The 26,832-nt window shown below is 41.1% G+C and overlaps 1 protein-coding gene across 2 annotated transcripts in view; it reads right to left on the minus strand.

The window, feature by feature from the left end:
• Positions 1-1,319: 1,319 nt before the first annotated feature.
• The window catches only part of PDZRN3 (PDZ domain containing ring finger 3), a 136,484-nt gene continuing 110,971 nt past the window's right edge, over positions 1,320-26,832 (minus strand). For both annotated transcript variants that reach the window (XM_027640326.1, XM_027640327.1), the window contains 7 exons: positions 17,309-17,562; positions 15,018-15,105; positions 7,887-7,985; positions 6,945-7,007; positions 6,573-6,674; positions 5,363-5,479; positions 1,320-4,432 (listed from right to left, as the gene is read on the minus strand). In XM_027640326.1, coding sequence (XP_027496127.1) covers positions 2,882-4,432; positions 5,363-5,479; positions 6,573-6,674; positions 6,945-7,007; positions 7,887-7,985; positions 15,018-15,105; positions 17,309-17,562 — 2,274 coding nt within the window. In that variant the 3' untranslated portion in view covers positions 1,320-2,881. The remainder of the gene's footprint in view (positions 4,433-5,362; positions 5,480-6,572; positions 6,675-6,944; positions 7,008-7,886; positions 7,986-15,017; positions 15,106-17,308; positions 17,563-26,832) is intronic.

Raw genomic sequence — 26,832 nt, forward strand, 5'->3', positions numbered from 1 at the left:
ATGTCCTGTGGACAACTCAAACAATTTCAGTGTTACCTTTTAAGCACTGGGGGAGGGACTGCAATGTCATTTCTAGAAAGCTGTTGGATGAAATATTTCCTCTTAGGAAATATCCAAGGCTGCTTTCTAGTCAGATTCACTGCACTGAAATGAGGCCAGGTTTGGACTAAACACTAAGGTCATTTCCAATGTATTCTTGCAGGTAGTAAAAAGACCCCAAATCTCCCTTTTCAACACCACATTAAGCACTTCTATAGGGCAAATGAAAAGTCTGATGATAAATGAAAAAGGAAAATCTGCAATTTGCAAAGCTTTTCTTCAGATTTCCAGGATAACTGATGGATTCTGCGAACTGATGCTAATTAATAAACCATAGTGCTGGAGGATAGAGGTGATTTTTAACTGTCCAAAAATAGCAACAACTGTTTAGGGAGGAAAAACCTCAAAAGGTGTGAGAGTAATTCTTGGCCAATACTTTTATTTCAACATCTTAAAGAATGTAAATTTTGTACTGTTGATGCTTTGGTGTAACTTCTGCACATCACACTTGAATTCCCAAATACATTTCTGCTGTTACACACATTTATACAATGCTCAGCATTTATGTAACTGGTGCCATTAAGTGTGAGGTTAATCCAAAGGAGCCTATTTTTATGAGAAACACCTTGATGATAATTCCTTAATAGAACAGTTCAAATCTTACTCCAGTATTTAGAGTAGATTTGGTATTTAAACCATCTAGACTAAAGATGGTTTAACTGTTCTTTCATGCCTGCTTTAAGGATTTTTATTCCACACTAATCAGAGCTCTGCCTGTGTTGCTGAGTCTGTGTGCTTTAGTATTTTGCTATGGCTCTCATGCCTGCAGTTGGGATGAACAGAACAGGAACTCAGAGAAAAGCAGATCTGAGATAGAAAATGTCTTACATTGAAAGCAGTGTGTGTGCAAATCCTGTATTCTTCCCACTGTACCTTGTGATGATAATGGCTGGTGTATGTCAGGTGAAATCCCGGCTCTAACAAAGTCAATACAAAAATCTTTCACAGGCTACAGTAGGACTAGCACTTTATCCCAGAGGAAAATAAAAGAGTTTGAAGATAAATTTGCAGAGGCTTATTGACATGAGTGCCAGATTACGTGGGCTGAAAGTGCTTTTTCGGGTATGTAGACATTTACTGTGGAGTGTGGCAGACACACATTCAATGGCAATTCAGTGCTAGCCCACAGAGGGAAGGGAAAAACCCCCGAACAAATCTGTTGTTTCCTTGTTGGTGACAGACAGAACAGGCACTGAGAAGCTGTTAATCTCTCCCCTTCCAACTTTTTACTTCTATCAGCAAGATTTTAATTTTTGCTTTGTATAGTTATGACAGAAGAGTCCAGAACAAAAACTTAGAAGGCTTTGGAAGCAAGTTTTCAAGGGAAAAGGGGATGGGGAATCTTGAAGCTATTCATGAGTCTACATCACCTGATCCAGCATGACATTCCAATTTATATCTGAATTCTTAATCAGAAAAAGAAAAAAAGAAAAGAAGTGTGATACCTTTGACATCACTTTGTCTTTTTTCACCATCTCTTTTAATTTGCGTATTTATTTGCTATAACTTATATATGCTTTAAATTATGCATTGTCTGTTTTTAATGCACACCCACACCGAAGTCTGTAGGTGGGTCTTATATACTGCTAACCAACCACAAACCACAGCAAATCAGGAGAGTAGAAGTCCTATTTCTTTCTTACAGTTCATCTGAAATACCTTGTGAGTTGAAGATAAGCACTGCTTGGTTCTGCTCTTGGTGGTCCTTGTACTTCTTCCTTGCCTCTTCCTTCCATCTCTCCTTCCCTCAAGAACACCTTAATCCAAACTCCCCCCAAAGTCAGGATGCTGATTATTCCCTCAGGTTTGGCTCTACTGGGTGTCCAGGCATTTCTGCAGCATGGGAGCTACATTGAGAAAGAATATTCTTGGTGGTGAAACCAAAAGGGAACAAAAAGAATTTAAAATAGTTTGAAATATAAAACAATAATTTATTTTACTTCATTTTACTTGTTAACGTTTGTAGCTAATGATGATTTCATGAAACTGCTTTTATAATTCAATACATTCAAATCTATAAAGCAAACTGTTACTACCATGGGCTTTTCAAATTCCACAAACTGTCGTATATAAACAAATTAGCTGTACATGCACATTTCTTCAATAGGTTGCAACATTTGCAAACATGCTTTAAAATCCTTTAAAGCTGCAGTATAGTGTACTTTGCCTCAGGCTTTTCAGATGAAACCTATATACTTTCTTCAGAAACCTTAAAAAGAAAAATGTTTAAATGTTGAGCATAACTCTAAAAACTGCTGTTTGATAAATGTTAAATATTACAACAGAATGACTCTGAGTTTAAACCTTGAGCTAAGTATTGATAAACAACACTCTGTGTAGAAGTGAACAACAGCAAAATAATATCACAAAATATGGTTTCACAAAAAAAAATACATAAGTGCAGTTGCTCTTGTGGGTTTCTTGCATTTTTTTTTAGGTAAAGAAAAGCACGGGTACCTTTTAATATGAATATAGTTTAAGCAAATTACCTGTGTAAGTATGGTTAATACATTTCTGATATTTAAACACTTCATGTAAAAGGTAACAAGTAAAAAAGTACAATCAGTATTCCAAAAAGCACTGCTGATATTGCCTTTGAAGGAGATGGGCAAGCTTCCTCTCCACTTTATAATGGAGATCCTGGCACCCACAGTTGCAGAGTTCAGTATTTGAACTATAAACTGGTGACTGTATCTTATATACAAAAATCTTGCCACATTGAACGAGGCATTGATTCCTACCCCAATGGTAGTGTTTTATGTACATAATTTAGCACTGGTGATTATACAGTAGTCACTGACAGGAAGGAATTGTACACCCGTGTGCCGTCCGGTGACTTTGTTCCGTGGGTTAGCAGTTCTTGGATTGTCATCCAATTGTCAAAGATTTTTTTATTCCTCTTCTTCATCATTTTTTTGTGGCTCAGTTCAATGATGTTCATCTCTTTCTTTTCTTCTGCACCTTGCTGCTCCTTTAAGCACTCTAACCTGCTCTGCATCATAAACTCGCGCCTCCTCCTCTGCTCCTTCGCCTTCACCAAATGCTGCTTCCGCTCTTCCTTGCTCCAGTAACGACCCATCTTCATCTCACTTATGGCATCATCATCAGTGGTCATCCCACTGCGCTCCTCCTTGATCTTTATGGCGCGTTCCCTCAGCAGCCTGTCCCTGACCGGCCTCTTGGTGATGTACCGGGTCCCGTCGCTTCTGACCTTGACTTTCCACTCCATCCTCGGCTCGCTCTGGCCCGAGCTGAAGTCTTTGCACATACTCACCAGGCTCATCTGGCTCTGGGCATACTCCACGGCGGATTTCTGCTGGATCAGCTGCATGTAGCTCTGATAGTGCTGGGCGTGGGCAGGGATATGAGCGTGTTTATACGGAGAGTGGTGATACGGGGACGTGTAGGAGCCAGAAGGCTTCTGACCATGCGTAGGGCTTTTGCTTCCATCACTGGCTTTTCTCTCCTTGCTCTCCAGCTGCTTGCCGAGGTCGGGATCTTTAGCGGAGGCGTGGCATTTACCAGCGCTGGATTCATGGCTTTCCGAGCCGGCAAACAAATTCTTTTGGGAGGCATTATGTGCCGCTGCCCCCTCGTTACCTTGACAGTTAATGCCTTCCGCAGTTCTGCGCAGGGAGTTGTCGGGGGAGATCTCCAGCGTGAGGGGCGTGCTCCGGCAGCTCTCCCCGGTGTTGTAGGCGCTCGAGCTGTCCTTGTCAGACTTCTCCGGGAGCTCCGTGATGTCCGAGAGCTCGTGCCTGCGCACGTCGATGCTCGTGTTGTAGTTGCGGAAGCCGCTGTTGTGCAGCATCCAGGGCTCCCGGTACTGATCCTTCAGCTGCTGCATCTTGTGAGCCCTCACGATGTTCAGGCACTCCAGCTCGATGTTGCGCAGCTCCTCGTTCAGCATCTCCAGCTCCCTGTCCACGCTCTCCTGGTCGCTTTTGCTCATGTCCAGGGTGCTGTTGTGGTAGTACAGGCTGTAAGGGTTGGCAGACTTCACCTGGCACTTCAGCTCCAGCAGCTCACGGAACCGCTCGCACTCGTCCACAGGGATGCCGAGGAAGTCGACGTCTGTGCAGTCGGCCGAGATAAACGACTCGTTGCTGAACTGCATATCACCACTCCCCAGGGTGTCGTGGCTGTAGGTCAGCTTCTTCTGGCTGCCCAGGGTGTTGGAGGACGTGGTGTGATCGTCCCCGTTGTTCTCCTGCTCGGAGCTCTCGTCGTTGCGGGTGCTGTCGTCCGTGCGCCCCACGCCGCTGTCCTTCTCGTGCTGGTTGGATAAAATAGTGGCTGTGTCCGTGGTACCTCCGTCCTCCTCATGCTTCTTCTAACAACAAAACAGAAAGAGGAATTACTGCAAGGACACAAAATATTTCAGGGTGTTTATTTTTTAATTGTTTTCTTAATCTGTTGCTTTTTATAGTTTTTGCATCTTTATCTTGCATGGAAGGAATATTATTAAAAACTCATAGAAATGGTGACCAAGCCCACAGCCTGCTGTGGATGCCCCTTTCAGAAGAACCTGAGGTCTGTGTTTCAGTTATGTAGCAACGATGGCAGAACACAAATTTTTAAATGTTTCTTCTCCCACTTAATTGCACAACAATATCCAGTTCCACAGCAGTGCCAAATTGAGAGCATGTCTCTTCACAAAATGTGGATGCCACAGAGGATGCAGAGTTTTAGAAAGCTTTAGAAAAAACTCTAGACAAAAACTGAAAAACAGTTCAAGAACTGCTGTGATCATGGCACAACAGTGGGGAATACAGGCCCAAATCTGTGGCCGTGCACAAACTTTGCTCTGTAAAACCTTTTTCTTTGCCTTTCTCCTCTCATGTAGATCTTACTTCAGTAATTTGCCTGAGTTCTCCATTTGGATTTTCAGGTTTTGGGAGGCAGTCTGTTCTCAGTCTGCATGCATATCAAATAGGAAATTCTAAACCCCAGCTCTCTGCCTGCTCTATCCACCATACACCCAGTACTTCTCTCAGTGACCACAGCAAGAACAGTGGATTTCTAAGAACTGTGACTGTCTTTTGTAAGGGGCAAAGCACAAAAGGTAACATTTTAAAACATTTTGCTCCCCGAGATGAAGTTGTGGACAGTCATGTAATATTCTGATTTTACATGAAGTCCTTTTGCCTTGATCTTGACTCAGTGTCACTTGAGACACGCTGAGTGTATTCAGCCAAGCTCAGTATTGGAATATTGAGTGCAGTGGGAAGTTTGACAGCACTGCACACCAGAAGGGCAGTACCTGCTGAAGCATGCTGGCAGTAAATTGCATTGCCTGGTGGTGCTGTTCCTCTAACATGTCCATGTGCAAGTCATCCAGAAAATCATTTCTGTCATCATCCATCCATCCTTCATCCAGCTATGTGAAAAGAGAGGGAAAAAACAAACCAATTGTTGTCAAAAGAATGAAGACTGACATAAATTAGATTTTTCTTTGTGGAAAGTGACTGGGAAATCTCAGGGGATTGCTTCCTGTGACAGTGCTGCCGTGTCCTGGGAAGGAACACACGTGTCCCTGTGCTAAGTGTGGGTATTGACTGTCCTACCTCCCCTCACAGCTGCCTCCATCTCCAACAGCATGGTTTTATCTTCAGTAGCCCTTTACATGTGAAAAAACTCCAGCCTCTTCATCCATGGAAATACTTCTAAGAGTTAGGGCTGTTTTGGTTTTTGCACAACTTGATTAGGATATATAAAAACACTCTGAGCCCAAAGCTTGAACACACCACTTGTGAGGCAGCATCAAGGGACAGAGGGAAAATCTGGCTGGGGTCTGTATGACTTTTTTACTCCCATCCCCAACTATCTCTATGGGAGAGATCAGAAACTTCCAGGCTAACAGGACAGTGATGATCCTGACCCTGTGTCTCCAGGTGCACTGGCAAGGGCTGCTCCCACAGCACCAGGAGCAGACACAGATCAAACAGTAATGCTCCTGGCTGTTTGTTCAGCACCTTTGTTGTGCTAATCCCTGCTCTACAAAGGGATCTGGTTCAACCTTTTATTACAGCTGAGGAGGCTTCTTGACAGTGTTCAACTGCTTTAAGAGATGGTGTATGCAGGGCTAAATAATAGGTGTTTTAATGAATGAATAATCGATGGCTATAGGAGTTAGAGTTCAGGATGTTCTTCAAAACTGGGGCTTAAAACCATCCATAATACCTTGCACTGATGTTTGTAATAGCATTGCAGCACATATAAATCACTAAGTGTCTTAGAAATTGAACTTTAATATAAAATATACATATATAAGTACCACGACTGCTGAACTCCATTATTTTAGACCATATATAAGTCCAGTCAAACTGGTCATATATATGTTATAATACGGTTTTAGATAGATTGGTAGATTTAGGTAGGTCAGAATTCTTTGAAAGAACTGCTTTCTACAAAATAGCAACTGTTTTAATTAAGACTCAAGTAGAGGGGTTTTTTTGTTGTTGCTACAGTACCTGAATTTCTGGTCTTGCCACAAGTAAGGAGATATTCTTGCTCTCCTCACTGCTCAGAAGTGCCACAGCTTCCTCTCGGTTCTGCACCTCTATGCCGTTGATCTTTGAAGGAAAAGAGCAACACCATGAGATATTCTCCCAGGGACACTTGAGTGCTGCTGGGATGAGCTTGGCAGAACTGCCGGGATCTGGACAGACCCCGGTGCCCACGTGCACATCTCCAGCCTCGTGCAGACAAGTGTAGGGCAAGAGTGTTGGTTAGGACACGAGATGTTGTTCCATTCCTCTGCCTGGCATGTGCAGAGCCTCGTTACTGAGGGCAGGAACTGGATTATCCCGTGTCAGCAGGCCTGGAACCCTCCCCACACGTACCTGAATAATGCGATCCCCCTCCCGGAGCCGCCCGTCCTTGGCAGCGATGCTGTTGGGATCGATCTACAAAACAAGGGAACTGTGAGTGCTCTGGAGGTTTGGGAGCTCAGGATTTGTTTCCCCAGTGTTGGTAACATGACTGATGGTATAACCAGTGTGCCTGTCATTGCTGCTCCACCTGTGCTTGTCACATCTGCCCCAGTGACTACAGGACTTCTCCCTGCTCGCGTCAGACAAAGTGAAATGCAAATTAAAATGATCAAGTCATTCCCAAAACACTTCTGAGCATCCTGAGCCGCATCTTCAGGGAATGTAGGTTTATCATGTTTGCCTGGTATCGAGGTAACTCAAATTTTAACGCTTTGCTTCACACAGTGCTCTGATTAAAACCAGTTTTTGCATAAAGAACAGGAAGGATTATTTGCTAAGTGGGCCATTTTAATGGAAGATTTTAGATTTAGTTATGAGTTTCTTTCCCCAAACTGCTACTATTAATTTTGTTAGCGATCTGCATGATAAAAAAGTTGATGTACAGAATACTACTTATTTTGTGGAAGGGAGCAAAGAGAGACAAATGGACCTCAAATATTTGCAATTGAGAATGTGTGGATTTTTTTTTTTTTTTAATAATTTGTACTGATTCCAGAATAATTAAGAACAAAAACTAATGGGGGGAATATATTAAAAATACTTTGAAGGCATTATCTGAAATTGAATGCTGAGACTGCGTTGGGGGAAAATGAACACTAAATGTTAATATAACCAAGTTTGACTTCAGTGGGTGCAGGACTTTGGAGAAAAGGAAAACAATTAGATTTCTTCAAATTACTGCACTCTGGCTGTTTTTTCTAACATGGTAAAAACAGAAGACAAATGTCTTAAATGCCCAACAATCAAGTTTAAAAGACAAATTGTATCTTATGGAAATCAGCTCAATCTTACCTCACTGACATAAATCCCCATGTCGTCTTCATCATCGGTCCTGTAACAGACAGTGAGGCCAAGCTTGTCCTGGCTGTTCACTCTGTGTAAATCGACTTCCTGGGGTTTAAAAAAAGAGAGATAACGGAAAATACACTGTTGGTGAGACACCGGTGACTGATGGAAGCAATTTTTCAAATACAATGAAAATATTTTGCTTAAGTGATATAGTGGATCTCTTTTCATTTCACTTGTAGACGAGGTTAACTTACTGAGCCAAACGCGATTATATGCAGACAATCAATACCTGGGGCGTATTTGACCCTTCAATCAATATGAAGTCATTTTGAAAACAGACCTTTTATTGATCTTAAGGAAGAAAAATTACCTATATTTCATGTCGTGGTAAGACTTCAAAGGCTAAAATACTTATAAAGTATGATTTCAATATTTGTCACAGCTGATACATATTTCCTTATAAGCAGGGAAATTCTCTGGCTTTTCAGAGAAAAATATAATGCTCTATTACCTTAAACTGTCTAATTTTCATAAGATGATCTAATAAGTTTCTCAGAAGTGTGACTGAAGATCAATATATTCTCAGCAAAGCATTTGGTATTGGTAATAGAAATATAATAAGCACTTCAGTATCTTGCAAGGGTTTGGTTTCAGCAGGTCATGGTGGTCTTGTTAGTCTTGGAGATGTTTAAGCATCTTAAAAATACATGTTCTTCCTCTATGTTTCTTTTGCCAGGAAGAATTCCTGAGCAGGCAGCTGTGGGGCTGAAGGGAAAAAGTGGGACCAAGCAAAGGGACAGAGACTGAGGAAGGGGAGGATCGAGGGCTGTCCCAGCCCCAGGACAGACCCTCCACCACGTGTTTGTGCTTGGACCCATTGCTCCAGTGGAAAAGTCCTGATAACACAACTCTTTATCTCTGCACATCTCTGTTGTGACCCACGCTGTGCCATTTGGAAGGGGCAAGACAATAAAACGAGCTGATGTGAATAATTTATCGGCGCGTCTGGATGACAGCTGCCAAGATCAGCAATCTCGTGTTATTTACTTGTCAACATGTATAATTTCTCTCTTTTTTTTTTTTTCTCCCCCTAAAGAAACGTAGCTGTAAATGTCAGTGACATTTCAGCTGGTATTTAAGTGGTTTCAATCAATAGTATCCATGGTGAACTGCTGCGCTTTTTCTCCCTCTTTTGTTACTTAAAGGTTTGAACACAATACTTTAATAGAGGGGTTTTTTTCCAGATTTCTAAAGCTTTCTAGAGAGGAGATGGAGATTCTTCAGAAGAAAAGATGAGATCAAGTGGATTCAATTCTGATCTCAGCTGATCCTTGGGAATGCCACTGCAGCCAGGGTGTTTATCCCACACTTAATCATGGAGTGAACTGGGGATGAGGTGGGAGTTTGTGGATTGGGCCTGATTCAGGTCTAGAATGATTCTCATGTTCCCTGCATACTTAACAAAAGTATTTCATGTCTTCAGAAATGTTTTTATGTACTTTACTGATTTGAAAACGTGGTAATGAAATGGTGGCAAGAAACTAGTGCTGCTCATTCTACTGCTTGTCATAGTGGCAGTGAAAAAATATATATATAATGTTAACATTCCCCCCAAAACAAACAGAAAAATGTAGTGACTTTGGCCATTATTTAAATAGATCCTGTGTAACCATGAACACTTGCCAGCACCTTTAGGAGCTGAAGGAAAGCAGGGAGGAGGCTGTTTTATTTACCTGCCACCTATTTTGACTAAACAATAGGTGTTTTTCCAACAGTGTACAACTGTAAAGGGTATCATAATTAAAAATGAAGTATGGATCTGCATTTAAAATGTACCCTCTGAGATACCACCTGTGATATACTGGAAGGTGATAAATCATCTGGTAAATTAAATAATATATATATTTTAAAAGGAAAAAAGATAGTTGTTTAAAAACACACAAATAAAGAACAAAAAAAGCCAGAGCAAACAAAATATTTATAGAGCAGGTGTTTAGAACCTGAATTTTTATGAGTAATTAGTTGACAGACTTACTCTTGGGTACAATCCCTCTAGTCCTTGGTAGGAATAGAGTAAGTGGGTTTGATGCTACCCAAACACGATAATTTTATGAATTCAAAGACAGGAACAGCTGCTTTCTACAGGTCTTTGTGTCAGTGAAGTTTTAATGCAATCATAAAGGTTTGAAATATTTGAGAGATAAAAGTGTGCAATTCCAGTTGGAGTTGAAGAATCAACATCAGGGTCTTCAAAGCAAAGGTTTTTTTTCCATATTCTGAGGTGAGTCTGTATAATGCAGAGATACATGAAAAGGGGAAAACAGAAAACTGGCAGCTGCAAATACAGGTTTTATGGCAGCTTGTGTAACTGCACCACGAAATAATTAAACAAGAGGAATTAATGTGGGCCTAGAGAACTTCGAAGGTGTGAGTTGATGTGTTTGTAACACCACAGGACTTGCCAGTTCTTACTGTTCTGTCTCAAGGGCTGCATTTCTGGGTAGCCCAGGGGCCTGATCCTGCCAGCCCACAATGGTTCTGTGCTCCTGCTGCTGGACTGCTTCCAGAGCCTCTGCCAGGCACCGGATTAGTCTGGAGATGAAAGTGTATTTAGTGCTCAGCCAGGGCTCAGATACTATTGAAATAAACCCCTCAGCCCCCAGCCCTGCAGAAGGGAGACACTGAGGTTGTTCAACACCTGGTCTGGATCTGCAGAAACCAGCTGGCAGGCAATGGTGGAACCCACGAAGTGTGGGAATGTCAGGGCTGTGTTAATGTGATAAATGTAAGAATTTCATCTATGACAATTTTTACGCTCACAAATGATTCAACTCTGCTTCTTCAGATCAGGTAAAAGTGACATTTTGAGAGACGTTCCAGAGAAGGATTTGGATGTTCTTTCAAAATAGTCTGTGCAAGAGAACTGTCTGAAAGGTTATTGGCTCCACATCAAATGTAGAGCCAAGGAGGGCTCAAAGAGCTGGTTGCTGAAATCCATATGGCATTTGCATGAAGACAAGATGAAATGAACGTGCCCTATGACATTTTACCTGCAACTACTCATAATAATGAATTAGGAGCAAGTGATAATAGTAAATTAACCTCTATAAGCTCAGAAGATCCTTCATTTGCAAAGGATTATTGAATTATTATACTGCTGATTTAGAATTATGGCCTGCCTGCAAATTTATAAAAATCAAAGTCCTTTCTCTCCAACAAGACAGAAATGAGCAGTAGAAATCTGAAATGAGAGGACAGAGATGGGTAAAAAAAGTTCAAACACTGACAAAGCCTTATCCACAGCTTGCAGGGTAAGTACTCTGTCCCTTCCCTCTCTCTGTGAAATGTGGTAGGATTTTTTTCTGTGCTGACCTCTGACATACCTGACCAGCAGGGCCCACTTTTTTGCTATTCCATTAATAGGTTTCACACAGAAAAGAATGTCAGGGAAATAAAGAACTATTTCCTTCTATACTGTGTGAGGCCTCATCACCACTTTTTAGCAACTGACCCTGGTACAGCAGGGGGAAAAATCTTGTTCTTGTCTTGAACCTAAGAAAGGGATCTTTACACTTGTATTTTCACATAAATGTGCTTTTCATCATGGGCAAAAAGCAAAAACCCCACTCTTCTGCTTTTCAGAGGGGAAAATTTTATAACCCACATTTTCTTTCCAAAATTCTTTGCCCTAGAGAAGAAGCAAAAATCTCTCTGGAGATTTCTGTGCCCACTCAGCTCTACGATGGTCATTCTCTGACAGACCATAGAGACTGGACCAGCTTTAGTCATCAGTGGTGCTGGGAAAGGCTAAGGAAAAGTGTTCCTCACCCTGATGAAAAGATGTTTGGGATAGTAGGATAACTTGAAGGATGCCCAGGCTCTCTGCCAAGCAGATGGGCAGTGGTCCATGATTTAGACCTTTCTCATGCAGTATGAGATGTTAAGGCCAGGTTTAAGCCCTCCAGAGAACTAAGGAAGGACAGCCTTTCAGTACTGGCTTGTGAACAAGCTGAAATGTTTCACCACTTTTGCATTTGTTCCAAACAAAGAACATACAAATATTTGCCTTAGAAAGTACAGCTGTGAAGCTTTTTAAACCTTTACATATTCAATCAGTGCCTGAAGCAGGCCTGGGCTGCAGTCCTTTGTATTCAGAGACGCAGCAATGCCTTGAGAAGCTCCCGATCTGTGCAACTCCCTGCAGAGAGGGAGTTTTCATAGAGAAAAAAATGTATTCACATAAAAGATGCTTTGAAATGCTTTACAACCAGGATGGAATAAAAATTGCAGAGTGCCTGTGATGGAGCCTACCAATTCCCACGTTCAGACAGTTACCTCCTCCCCTCCCCTGCAAACAGATTATTGGAGAAGTAAAGGAAAGATTTCAACCAAAGCGTAGCGAAGGGGAGAGCTTGAGAACTGGTACTCAGATTTATTTATGGTTTCCTAAAAGCAGTAAAGTATTAATTTCAGATTTTGAAGCACAGGTTTGGTTGCTTGGTATGTTCATTTTTTGGCTGATCAGCTGTTGTGGTTTCGTGCTGGGAACACTGGGAGCTGTGCACCAGGTGGGCAAAAAGCTCTTTGAATGAATCTGTTGTCCTCCTTCAGCCTTTTGACATGAGCACTTCATGTCTGTCCAAGGCTGAATGAGAGGATCAGAAGGAAATATCTCAGCAGTTACCAAAAATTCATGTTTTCATCTTCAAGCTCTACTGAGTCTCAATCAACCAGTCAGCTGAGTTCAGTTCTCTGCTTGGAAAGAAGGAAGACCTACATACAAGTTGCACATTGGAAAGGGTGAAGACAGAAAGTCAAAAGGGAGGGAACAGGCCCCTTTTTGATGTAGAATGTTCTCCTTTGTAATGTGAGAAAGTTACACCGAGAGAGCCCTGGCTTGGGCTGTGTCTGACAGCTGGCCAGACTTGTTTGAATAAACATATTAATGCATAACACTGCTGGGGAATCCTGGAGTGACATTATTCTTCCTTTATGAGCCTGAAATGACTTCTAGCTGGGCCTCCGTGAAGAATGAATGTACTTTTAATTTATAATAAAACAGGAGTTCAGGATTTAGTCCCTCTTTACTTGTGGCATGTAAACTTCTAAAGAAAAGAAAGGGTATTTATTTATTTTTGTAATAAGGAATATATGGCAGTTACCTCCGAGCCATCAATTTTAAGATAAATGTTGAGAGAGAAAACCAAGAATACAATTTTGGCATCTCAGCAATACTGCCAACATAAATTCCTTCCTATGGATATTTACATTAGAAGTTTGTTGTGAACTTGGGTATTTCACCTTTTTTGTCTTGTTTACTTGTTACAAATCACTAACCAGTCAGCTACAGACCATAAAAGTTTAGATGAGGAGCTTCTGATTTAAATTCAAAGCACATTTTATGGACAGAGAAACCCAGAAGTCTGACTTGATGGCTTTCTTACTTTCGACATTCCTGCTGCAGTCAATGAAACAGTGCCTTTGTGGTCTTTTAAAACATATCTATCAAAAGGCAAACAAAAAAGCAACCAGCCAGTTGAGTCCCTGTTAGCACTTTGACCTTACCATTGATCATAGTCTTTATAATTTGAACAGGAATCTTTAGTGGTTTTTAAGAAATCCTATTAAGGTACAGAGACTTTTCTAATGCTCATCTCCCTGTGTTACTGAGCTGATCACCTTTTGCCATCAAGCACTATATCAATGTCAAAATTATTAATGTTGTGGTTTAAGGCATATTAATGTTTGGCTACCAGAGTGTGTGTTTTTAAACTGTTTTCAGCTCAACTGGTTGACCTTTTAATGGAAGCAATATAACTTATCCACAATATTAGATTTCCTAAAAAATAGATTTTGGAAAGACACTGGTAGAAAACACTGATTTGTTTTACATTTTCCTTTAAGACTCAAATCTATACTGTATTTGTTTTTATATAAGAGAAAAAAAGGCCCTTGTTTGAAAAGTGAGGCCTTGAAGTCTGCTAAGTAGCATTTGTTTTACTGGCACTTTGATTTCACCCTGACTTTGATTTAGGTTTGTATACAGAGATTAATTGCTACCAGATCTGCAGAATCTGAAAACAGCTTGCAAACTTTTTATGGGGTTTTAGTCCTTGATCCTGCAAACACTTTTACAGGAGGGAACAGCTTCGTGCTCATAGGACGACTGAACTCTGCTCTCACTGAAGCTGCTGATAAATCCAGCCCTGATTTAAACAGAGCTACAGGCAGGTCAGCATTGCCTGCTTTGACAAATAGGTGTTAGCAGGACCAGGATCTAAGAAATCAGAAGTGCAAGCCAGCTAAGGGTAAACTATTCACTTGATATCTTTGATAGATTAGCTGGGTCAGACATAGCTGGCAGTGTTTATAAGTATTGGGATATTTTACTGCTATTTATTGCAAATGATTAAAAACACTTCACTGGGTCAGTACTGCTGAAGTATCTTGCAGAACTACGGCCCACAATTTATGTGCTGTGCTCTGAATGGCTGGGAGCAAGTTATTTAAGCATGAGAAAACTGAAGATGAACTTCTGATGGGATATACAAGTGCTAAAAGCAAAAGTGACTTTTAAAGATTTGGCAGGAAAATGGACTTGCATAGTTTAGTGACTGGTTCAACTTTTATTATCTGTAATTTCATATATATACATATGTCACTTTTAAGTAATGAAAAAGGGAGGGACAGCTTAGTATAGTGGCAAATCTATCCTGGTCTTGTCTTGTAAACTTAGGATACTTCTAAACTGTATGATCAAGAACATCTGTTTCTCAGCTGGGGAATATTTAAGAGAAACTCACACATTTTTGCTGTGGTTATGTGGAACAGGTCCTGCCACTCAGCAGAGTCTTTCAGAAAGCCTAAATCAGCACAGTTACACAGAATTTAATTAATGGAATCAATGACTTCATTATTTATGGTAATTTGTTGGCTGAAGATCATCAGTCCCTGGCTCACAGTTCAATGAACAGCTAAAGGTACCAGCAAGGTTTGCAGCTGCAAAGTCACCGGTGAGTAGTGTTATCCCAAATATCTGCTTTGAAATGTCTTTTCACTTTATGTGCAATGCAAGGACCAAGACGTGCACATGCTAAACTATCAGTAAATGAAGTAGTTACGCAGAGCAAGTACCTCTAATTCCAGCTCATCCCGGTCCATTTCTTGATGAATTCCTCCCATGTAGTCATTTGGATCATAGTATTCATGCACTGATGGATGGCTGGAAAAAAAAAAAGGCATGTTTTAGGACAGCACTCAGTGCTCTAATGAGCATGTTAATGCATTCCAAGCTTGTAAGGAGCAATCATGACCATGATGGACTAATCATCACACCAAGGAGTTGCATGTGTTTAATTCTAAATGCTACACCATCTACACCACTAAGTGTTTTAAACAAAAATTATATGTATTGCAAGAGGACAGCCTGCTGCTTTTTACAGCTTCAGCTCTCCCACACTTTCACTGCCTATACTTTGGAAGTTCAAGCAGTGTAATGCTCTTGTGATCACTGTTTTCTGTGCTGGAATTCTTTTCTGCAGTGAAAGTAAACGCCCTTTAATTCTCTGTTAACTAGATACATCTCTGAGGCTATTTATGTAACAGCATCTGCTAATTGCCTAAAATACCCAAGTTGTTAGAGGCAGGGTAGATTAATCTGGATGGGATTTGGAGAAGTTAGAGGAAGCATTAGGAAAAATGACTGTTTGCTTGCACATGCTGGGTGACAGGATACTGGAACAGCTGCCTGCCTGCTCTCACATGTTGGGGTAGCCATGAGATGGGCTGTGTGGGGAAGACCATCATCTCCAGCTCTGAGTAAGGATGCTGCTGATGCCAGGACTTTGTATCTGTCTCATGATTAAGCAGCATTATGAAGTTGAGAGGGCTGAGCTGGAAGAATGCAGGCATGTTGCAACCTAAATCATAGAATTACAGTCTGGTTTGGCTTGAAAGGGACGTTAAAGATCATCTACTTTCAACCTCCATGCCATAGGCAGGGACACACATTTTCCACTAGACCAGACTGCTCAAAGCCCCATCCAACCTGGCCTTGAACACTTTCAGAGATGGGCATCCACCACTTCTTTGGGAAACCCGTTTCATGGCTTCACTACCCTCACAGGGAAGAATGTAATCCTAAATGATTCATCAGGAATTAATATTTGCCATTTTCCTAATGTAACTGGTTTTGAAGTTGGCAAGTAAGAGGTACTGAAAAATCCCTCTCACGGATGTGGCTAGGGATGTGCAGTGTCAGGGCTCTAAGAATAATCATGTCCTCTCCACAGTGCTCTAGCCCTGCTGTTTGTTCGCTGCAAGAAAGCTCAAATGCAGGCTTTTGTCAAATATTTCCACTAAATGGTGCTGCTGTGCTTGGATTTTCAATGGGCTGGGAACAGGTGGCCATGCAGGAATATCTGCTGGAACCATCTTTCAAGTATCTGCGGAGTCACGAAAGGAACAGACACTGCACACAGAATCCCAGTTCCCGCCTGAACGTGGGAATGTTAACGTGCCATGAAAGTCACTGAGGAGCAGCACAGCATCAGTGCCTGTTTGTAGCCAAACCCTATTTCCTAGGAGTGCTGACAGGGATGTCTGGAGAGGTGCACTGGGGTGGGGTGTGTCTGTATTGATGGATAATTCCCCTCCCAGAGTGGTCCTGCACACCAGTCCTGCCTCTCACTGCGTGCAGGATCACCCCAAAGCCAGGTACTGCTGTGCCTTGACCACATCAGCCTCTCACACACAGCAACTGAGGCACTCAGAATCCTTTCTGTCCCTTGTTCCCCGTGGAGATGCGTGGCAGGATGACAGGCAATTTGCAGGGGTTCCTTGGGGAGCTGTTTTCCTCTCGAACAGCATGTGAGGGCGGGGGGTGTGTGCGCCAGGAGATAATTGTCATTTGTATTTGTAAGTACAAAAGCATCAAATTACCATTAACAATAATTAAAATTTGATTCTAAAACATCCTTGACAACACTGATAAGTAATTTTAGCCCTAGAAAACAACTTATTTGAGTAACAGCGCTGCAGGGTTATAATAAAGTAATTAATACGCTGGAACAGAATGTAGCGGCTCTTAGCATTACACAATTTATGGCAGCCATAAAAAATAAAGTTAAAACATAAGCAACCCAAAGAGGCAGTGAGAGGAATTACAAAATGCAATAACTTTATCCATCAAATGCCAGCAAAAAAAATGAGCTTTATGAGGCCATGTTGTGACTCAGTGGCATTACTCATGTGAGTAATGGCTTGCTAATGTGAAGGAAAAATGAAAATGCTGTGAGTTATGGCTGAATGGTTGTATGAATCCTGGCTGCTCCTGGGAGCACACGTTCACCAGCAAGTGAAGGTGAGTTTGTGAACTATACTAAGGAACACAAGGATTTTTCAAGGGCTTCACAACTGTGACTTACTCTTCAGGCAGGAGGTACGGGTCCAGCATGGAGACGGGAGGGGTGGGAGAGCCCATCTTGCTCAGAGCCATGATGTGTTCGAAGGTGATGTCTGTCTGGGTGCCCACATCCACCAGCTGGGAGTCGTGAGCAGGAGGGAAGGCCTTGGAGCGCGGGGTCCTCCTCAGCACCTGCACCACGATGGGCTCCTTGGCTGTTTTGAAAGCCTCCACCGCCTGCTCGTGAGTGGCCTTGGACAAATCCTTCCCATTGACCTGTAGGAGAGAAGCACCATCAGCGAGTGCAGGATGCCCTTGTTGGCTTGGGCTGCTTATCTACAAGTCTCAGCTTCCAACTCAAGGTATCTGCAGCCACTGCTAAGAATGATTTCTGCACTGTTGTGCATCTCTCATTTTCCCCTTTCACTGCAGTAACTTTACAAATTCTCTGCTCTGTTTTTTGTTTCGATAAGATTTTACCAGGCCTGCTCTTTGAGCTGAATTACAATCCAGCATCCCATTTGTTTCTTGCAGATTAGAAATCCCTCAGCCCTTGTTCAAATAGAACAAGTTATTCATTCTCCTGTAATTTTTCTAGTTTTTGTGGTTTTTTTGTTTTTTTTTAGTCTTGTAACCTTTTTGCTGAACAGAACTGAAATTACAATACTATGTTTTTGTGTCTGATAAGCAATCGTTCAGATGAAAGATGATGGTGGTACTCAGTCAGTGCAATAAAAACCCTCTATTTTAGGGTAGTGAACAGAAATAATACTAAACATGCCAGGCCTTGGAAGATGGGGGTCTGAGAAGAAAATTAGGACACAGGTCCCTCCCGTCCCAAAGGAGTAGTGAATCTTTTGTTCACGGGAGCAAACCCAAAATGAGACATTCAGTTCCATACACAGATTCAAATCTTTGGCAATCAGAGGTGTCATTCCTGATCCAGAGAGAGGCCTTGAGCCCTCCCAGATCACTGTGGCTTTGCATTTAGCTCACACTTCCTTCCTTCCTCGCATGGTTTCTAATGAATCCTTCCCTAAGTCTACCAGGGGCAGTGAAAAAGATGAGCTCATATTTGTCAGAGTTTTCATAAAGCTGCCAAACCACAATTCTCATTTTGAGTTTTGGTTTGTGAGAAATTTTAATGTTTCTGTGTCTCTCTGACTGCAAGATTTGTAATTTTAAGGGAGCTAAACACAATGAACAGTGTGGAACAAACTCCAAAAGGAGTTCAGTCCTGTGTTTAAAGGACTGAATATATGTTTACTTCTTGCTGTTTCCAGCCTTAAATGGAGATCTGGTTTGTTTGTTGAGAAATCTAAAAACCCAAAAACTCTATGGGCTTATATGCAAAAAAATATGTTACAGACATAGTGGGAACCACTGGTAACTCTAGTTTTAATCTCTTCTAACCTGCAAACTGTTAGCAATTTAATACAGATGGAAAAAAATAATAAAACCAAACAATTACAGAGAAGCTGCCCAGAGTAACTTGTTTGTGCAAGCTGATAGTGAAATTACAATCCTAGAGCATCAAGCTATGGTGGATCTGTTACCATGTTCTTTGGACTGGGACAAGTGTTGGCTGGCACAGAGATAAACTGCAATCTGAGATGCTACTGGCATTGACAGTGAGAGCCCCTGTGGTATCAGTCCTTCTCATCAATTCTTTATTTCACATCATTCATCCCTGTGAGGGTGGGGAGGCCCTGGCACAGGTTGCCCAGAGAAGCTGTGGCTGCCCCATCCCTGGAAGTGTCCAAGGCCAGGCTGGATGGGGCTTGGAGCAACCTGGGCTAGTGGAAGGTGCCCCTGCCCGTGGCAGGGGGTGGGATGAGATGGTCTTTAATGTCCCTTCAACCCAAACCATTCTGTGATCAAGGACCATACTTTGCCTATATATCTTCTTTATGAATGATGCCTTACATTGTACTCTTCCCAGTCAGACACTGTGCACTTGATAATCTGTATTATTGTATCCATAACCACGGGTGTGAGTCTCACAGTGGCAATGATTGCTTTCTGCACAGAAAAGTAGCATATTTTTTCCAAGGCATAAAAATAATGAATTGCCTTGATTGGACACAGTTACTGTAGCCTCAGGTGCTACTGGTGGCTGCTGCTTTGTCATTTAATCATTTTGTACATGTCTGAAACATACACTAATGTGGTGACTCTGCCACATTAACTTCTTGCATATGATTGAAAACTCTAAAATACATGTCCAGATTCTCTCATCTTTACTTGTATCACACTGCCCTTAGTTCACACTCTGCAGTGCCACATTTAGTCTCATTAAAGTAAGTGGGGCACTGAATGAGTAACATTACTCAGCCAGTAACTAAATTTAGCCCATACTTAACATATTGCCCACAGCAAAAAGCTGGGTGCTAATAAAGAGGGTTAGCTCGAGTGCAGAATAGATTGAAAAGGCTAAATTCCTGCTGAATTACCTTGTGCACATAGCACTTCTTAGGCTGTCATCTTTGGTTTATCTTAGAGGGGTGATGACACCAGGTTTTTTGTTAAGCCAGCTGAGAGTGGAAGGTGTTAGCATTTATGTTACAGAAACACTTGCACTGCACAGCACTGCTCACAGTAACACACAGCATGTAAAGTTTGGCCTGGTCAAATTAAATATCATTAACTCGCCCAATTGAGCAGATTACTTTAAAAGAATTTGTACAGCTGTAAAATTCAGTTCAGCGTAATGTTTTCTCTGGAAAAAAGGAAATGCTGATTATGGTTTGAGTTTTATTATTTGCTGCAAATTAAATGTTGCACGTTTTACTGTGTGCATCCTATTTTTTTTATTTTTTTTTTTTACAACTAAATGCAACAAGCAATCGAAATAAAAGAATCTAAATTGCAGTATGTAGCGTTTTTCAGAAATGTGAGAATAACTCCTGGGCAGGAAACTACTCATATGAGATGCTTTCCACATCTTTATGGTAAAACCTGGCAAAATCCTGCAAAGGACAGATTTCCAGTTTACACCCAAATGTTACAATGAACTTGGATCACAGTTTAGTACAGGCCTTCATTTTAGTTTAGGTTCCTTAGGGCACTTTATTTATGCAAACCCATGGACTGGCATCCTCTTTGTGCTCTCCTATGTAATTGTTACATAAATAACCATAACTTTAAAGACAGGTTGATGTCACGCAGGGAACAGGAGGTAGTTGGACTGTATCATAAATTGTTGCTACAGGAATTATTTCCAAGCAGTTTCCTGACTATGTTTTCTGCAGGCTGATAATGCCATGAAAAAGAAGTGCTGCACAGCCAGGCAGAAGGACACAGAACCAGATTCTAGAACTGGGGAGAAGAGCCAGCTATATTTTAATGTAAACCCTCTCCTCCTGCAAAGGGGACCTTGTGTAGAAAAGGTTTGTGACTTTTGGTTGGTAAATTAATAACTCTAAAAGCAGATCTATATTTGATGTGAGTACAATTTTAAATCATGGGTTTGGTAAGATGGCAATGATTACAGTAAAATGAAAGCATAGCTCACTGAACTCCTGTTATTATGGGTTTCTTAACCCACTGCTAAGATATGGCTGGGGATTTTGTCTCTAAAATTAGTAATTCTATGAACCATGGCAGCACCCACATCATATCAGGCAAACAGTTCTCTGGACAGTGGCTGTCACATGATGAATGGTCTTGGGGTCAGCCCATGGATCCTGTACAAGAGACTGATTCCAAACTCCAGCTGAGTGGAATCCTTTTAGCCCTGCAGGTTCCTGTTGTGAGCAGCAGCCTTGGCCACTGGTGGCTGCTGACCTGTGAGGTGTGGTCAGAACTGCACTAACAGAGTAAGACACATCACTATTAACCATTTGGATCCTGAATATGGAACGACAGAGGAACATGCAATGATGCAAAAATATGCTTTAAAGTGGTTTACAGCAGGAAATTACACTGTCTGAACCTGGTTCCTAAAAACCTACAATAACTGCCACATTATGTGGTAAATACTGAGCAGTAAATAGTTTGTAATTACTTTTTTTCAGTATTTTCAATCCCACCACACAAATAATACAATTTTCCATTGAAGGACATGAGGATGGGAGAGCTAAATATTTGGATAATAAAAAGCAGCAGTTCTCAAGTCTGCTTATGTATAACAGAGATAAATTGCTTTTTGGTCTAGAAAAAGCAGCAGGTATCGGTATTTTATTTTTAGTAGCAGAAAAATCACGTGGGAGAAAAATATACTGGGATCATCTCAATGGTCTGATTTCTGGGGTCTGTGTACAGTTAGTACTTGTGGCTAATCCTGAGCCTAGCAAACGGGTGATACTAAGATGTTTGCTTTCTATATTGAAAATTTGTCACAATTGACAAACAATTACTGCCAGTGCTTAAAAGCCAATAAATATATCTGTACAGCCTTGCTTTGTTAAAAAAAGGTGCCTTTATATTCGTAGACTTTATTCCTAATGCTGCTGAATTGTGCTCAGCAATTTTTTTCCTTATAGTTACATCTGAAATAACACAGAAAAGAAAAATCATGCATATGAATGCTTCAGAAGACTGCCAAAAACTACAAATATGCATAATTTCTTAGGAAAATGCCATGTGACAGAGACAATGGAATCTTTCATGGCACAAAAGATGGATAAATTAACTTGTCTGAAATGGTGAAATGCTTAGCTTTTGGACCTTCTTAGCGTTGGGAATATATTGAATATGGAGAAAGATGTAGTTAAACTGCAGTGTCTGGACTTAAAACTGAGCTGAATGGACCCTGATGAAATCTGTAGTGGAGCCAGACAGTAGGATTAAACACTGCATGAGACATGGAGATAAATACTCTGAATTAAGGCCAGACAGTAAATAAGGGAGGTATGCTTCACTTTTTTAATAGAAACTATGTAATGGTTATGAAATAGAATAATATTTATAGTATTTTTAATTTATAGTATATACTGTATGTTATATTCTTCTGCACACAAGCAGGTTGCAGAGAGGATGCCACTAAAATCTACATTGTAAAGGTAACGAGAAATCTATAGATAAACACGGCATAATCCTGTCAGGGAGGTTTGTGTCTTCTGGAAGTTTTCCTTTAATACTTGGAATAAAAATAAAATAGTCACCTGAGCTTGATTTGATGCTCACTAAAGTGCCTGGGAGTTTTGCCTTTGCAAAGCCTCAGTTCAGGCTCTGACTGGGAGATGCACCAACAGCAAAGTGAGATGTCAGGGAGCAAAGGCTGCCATTGGCACTCCATTGGCATGGCCAAACTGGGATACTGGAATGGAAAATGCTGTCATGGTCAATTAAGGTAACATGTGCTTGTATATTTATATTTGAGAAAAGGAGATGATGCAAGAAGGTAGAACAGACACAAACCCAAATGGATGGTCCCACCAAACAGATAAATGGAAATAGTGTCTTAAACTCTTTCATTAATTGCTATCTCCAGGAAGTAAACAGGGAGAAAAAGAGACAGGAACTAATAAAAAGAAAAAAAAAGAAAATAACCAATATGCTGTATCTGATCCCAAATGGATGTAGCAGATGGACTTCACTGTTGAACCCTAAACATCAGGTGGAACTGCTGAGGAACATCCCGTGACAGTTTAGGAAGTGTGAACACAACAAATACAGTGTGACTATAGTTTAAGAATCAACTTCTAAGAATGTCAAAGGCTGGAAATGTTTGAGTGCTACCTCAGAGATAAAAGAATATGGGCAGTAGGATGTTGTGGGGTGTAGTGATGGCAAGATCCAAGTGCCTTCTTGAGTCTGTTCTCAAATCTCTCTCAAGTTGGGAACTACATGTTAAGCAGCATTTCAGATGCCACAGTAGCCATGGCCACTGGAAAGGGGGAATGAACAGATCAGTGATCATTTGTGATCAGTGATGTCCTTGTCAACAAGGAGAAAAGGAAAAAAAAAAAAAAACAGGACAAATCCTCATGTCTCTTTAGGCACGTAAAGAATCTGCACCGCTTTGCTAGGACGTGGCTTTCCATACAATTTTCCGGTGCTGCAAGTGTGTAAGGTATTGGATATACAACGGCTCCTCTCCGTGTCAGAGCTGTGTGAGGCATTTGGCATCCTTCCTGTTGACATCTCCTTCTTCCTCTACTAATTCTGGGTATGTCACAGCGAAATACCTTTTGCAAGGACAGATTTTCTCATGTTTTATACCTTACATATCTGCTATTACCTTAACAATTATTCTGCTGAGAGGTTTGGGATCCTCCAGCAATTCCTGAGCCAACTGTCACTGTTTAGATGTTAGATTTCCAGCCAAATCATCCTGAGGTCAGAATTGGCACAGAGTTGGGAGGCTGGAGCACTCCAGCCTTCACGCTGTGAGGACAAGGCTGGACCTCCTGTGAAATCAATGGGAGTTTGCAGCCAAGACTGGGCTGACAGAATTGTTCTCTGTTACTAGAAAACACACTCCTATTTTTATTTGAGGTATGAGGCAAGATAGTACACGGCTGTGCTATTACATAAATGTCATTTTATCAATAGCTGCTGTTTAATTATTGAGCAAGGTAAGTGATTTACATGTTTCATTTCTCCGGGAGGGTAGAGAAGACGAATTAATTGCCACTTTTTAATGGCAGGCATAAATTAGAGGCTTTCAGGTACATCAAAATATGTCACTTGTTTACAAGGACAAAATTTCCTCCTGGTTCCCACCAATTCTTACTACGTTTTCCTTCTGAAAATTTTCTGTAAACCCCACTATTGGTTCTTTCTCTTTGCCTGTGACAGCAGAACTTACACACCTGGGTTATTTACATAAGAAAGGTTGTCCTGGAACTTATTCCCAGTTTTCCACTTTTAGTGACAGCAGGAGCACAAAGAGGAGCCTCTGGGAGCCTGGAGAGGGGATGCAGGAGCACCAGGACAGGGCTGTGCTAGGAAGGGACTGGCACAAGGGAATGAGAGGAGGATGCTCAGTGAATGGAGGTGAGAAATTCAGGAAGGAGCAAACAGCATCTGCAATAGTTCAGCTGAAGTAACTCTGGACACTGGTAGAAGTAGTTACTGGAAGAATGAGAAAGCCAGAAAATCCCTGTGCATGAGTTTACTGAGTGTAATTATAATTACTTAGTACTTTATTTTTGCTGGAATAGTGTTTGCTGGACGCTGGTACTACACAGAAGAAACTAGAAACATTCCAGTAAAAGAAAATTATTTTCTTCCCTCAAGTTAGACTGATTTCTATGAGTTTAATGCCATGAATGTACAACATTTGTATGCATTGTACAGCTTGTTGGCTCTCCTATGCCTCACAAATGTCACAGAGAAAAAACTTTTTTTTGCCTAAGAATGAGTAAGCAGCTTTTCTTTGTAGAAATTCATGCAAATCCTTGGGAAGTGCCCTATAAAAATGCTAGTTCTGTTAGACTACAGACGTCTGTGCTCCATTTAAAACACTCTTTATGGTCTGATTCACTTCTTTAGCAAGTTCTTAAGAAGTCTGCATATTAAGAAAAAGCAGCAGAACTTTAAAGATTTTTACAGAAGCTAGAGCAGCAAAAAGCCTATTTTCTAAACCCCCTTTTCCTCAGGAATTGGAGAAAGAAGGTTCGAAATATAGGTTAATTCTTCTTGCAGCTCCATTTAATCCCTCTTTTATTTCCCTCATATGTACAGTCTCCCTCTCTTTCAAAAACCCAGAAATACATTGTTTAGTAATAGACTGTTTCCATGTGTGTGCATTTCCCTTCTGCCTTGTGAGCCATCCATGACAAAATAGTTAAGACCAAGGAAAAATTCTTTTACTTAAGAGCACAGAATACATTTGTTCTCTAAACCGTTAACTTGCAAATGGAAAATCTTGGGAGAAAGGCCCTGGAAATAAAGGAATTTTTATTTTGCTTGTAATTAGCACATTTACGTATTAACAAGGCAGCACTAGTACTGTCTGCAGAATACTAAAATGTGCTGCTTTTTCTTGGGTTCTCAGGCTTTGCTCCTGTGGATCACAACTCAAAATAAAACCACAGGGAATTTTATCATTTGCTTCAATGAAAACACATTTAGAGCAATGCTGGGGCTTCTGAGACTCCTGTACTTTCTCTAAAAGCAAAGTTTTATTGGAGCCCTTTTTTCTTAAATATGCATTAATCACGTTAAATGACTTTACAGCAGGGCAGAAATACTTTTCCATATTTCTGTTTTAAAGCGATCTTTTGTGTATCTGTTCATGGTTTAACAACCCAGGCCCATCTAAAACACAGAAGTTTTCAGATCTCCCCTTTTAATGACTCTTTCTGCCATTTCAGCAGCTTGACCCAGAGGGAGACAATCAATGGTATCTCTGAGTGAGGTACAAATGACAGCCATAAATAATCATGAATTACTAATGACTGTGATTCTGCAAGTGCAATTACCCCATTTCTCACATCCTGTAGCTTTGCCCACCTCTAACACTGCCCTGAGCATGGCACCTCAGGCAATGCTCTTACCCTTCTCACATGTGCTCCTCCCAAGAGGCCAAAACCTATCTCTAGGGATTAATTTAGTGCAGCAAATGACAGATTTTTATGAATGAGAGCTTGTTAAAAACTGTGTATTCTATATCTATGCCTAAATAACACACCATGACGGTAAACAGCATGAAAAAATTAATCTGTTTAGTTGAGGGTGCAATGTTACATGGATTCAAGCTAAATTGGAGTAATATAAGAAACCAATTCGTGTACTGAATCAGACCAGAATTCCCCACAGACCAGCCCCTTTCTCCAACAGTGCCATGAAGAGGGTGCTTTGAGAATGGTCCAAGAAAAAGACACATTTGGAAGGAACTTTCCCCTACTGTGGCCTTCTAGCACCTATAGCTCACACAGTTCAGTAGAGCAATATTTAACACCATACCTCAATTAAACTCAGAGTAGTACAAGGTGGTGCACAGACCAGGCCTTCAAATAATAATTATTTTAGTAGCATATCAGACTATGCAAACACACAACAAAAGCCAGTGCTGCCTCTGGAGACCAAGAAAAGAGACAAAAGAAATATTTTACAGATGAGAAGATAAAACACAGAACAAGTCAGCGATCTGCCTGAGGTCACATGAAAGCATCTCCTAGACACTGTGTTTAAGGCCATTCTAATTCCCAGCATTCCCATTTCTGCACTGTCTTTCACTGTTTGTAGTTTTTGAGCCCATCCTCCCATTCCCTCCTTGTGGGTCCCTTCCAACTCAGAGCATTCTGTGATTCTGTCATTACTCAGAGTAAATGCACATGATCCGTGAAAATGGACAGGCCAAACATGGTTTTACACTGAGTGCACAGTTACTCTTTCTGTGAAGAGAACTCTGACTTCCTAGGTGTTCCCAAGGCATCTGATGGATCTGATGGCAGGTTTGAGATATGGCAAGACCTCAGCTAAGGTGCTCTCTCAGTGTAAAGCCAGGAGATATTTCAGCAATTATAAATGAAATGAAATGCCCAGTTCTGTGCCAGTGGACAATGTGACCAATCACCCACTGTCCCTGTCCAGGATTATCACTCTAGGGACACAAGGAAGAAAACACTGCCATGATTGTGACCACTTGTATTT

Source organism: Corapipo altera, unplaced genomic scaffold (assembly GCF_003945725.1).
Source record: "Corapipo altera isolate COAL_440 unplaced genomic scaffold, ASM394572v1 55, whole genome shotgun sequence".
Classification (NCBI taxonomy): Eukaryota; Metazoa; Chordata; class Aves; order Passeriformes; family Pipridae; genus Corapipo; species Corapipo altera.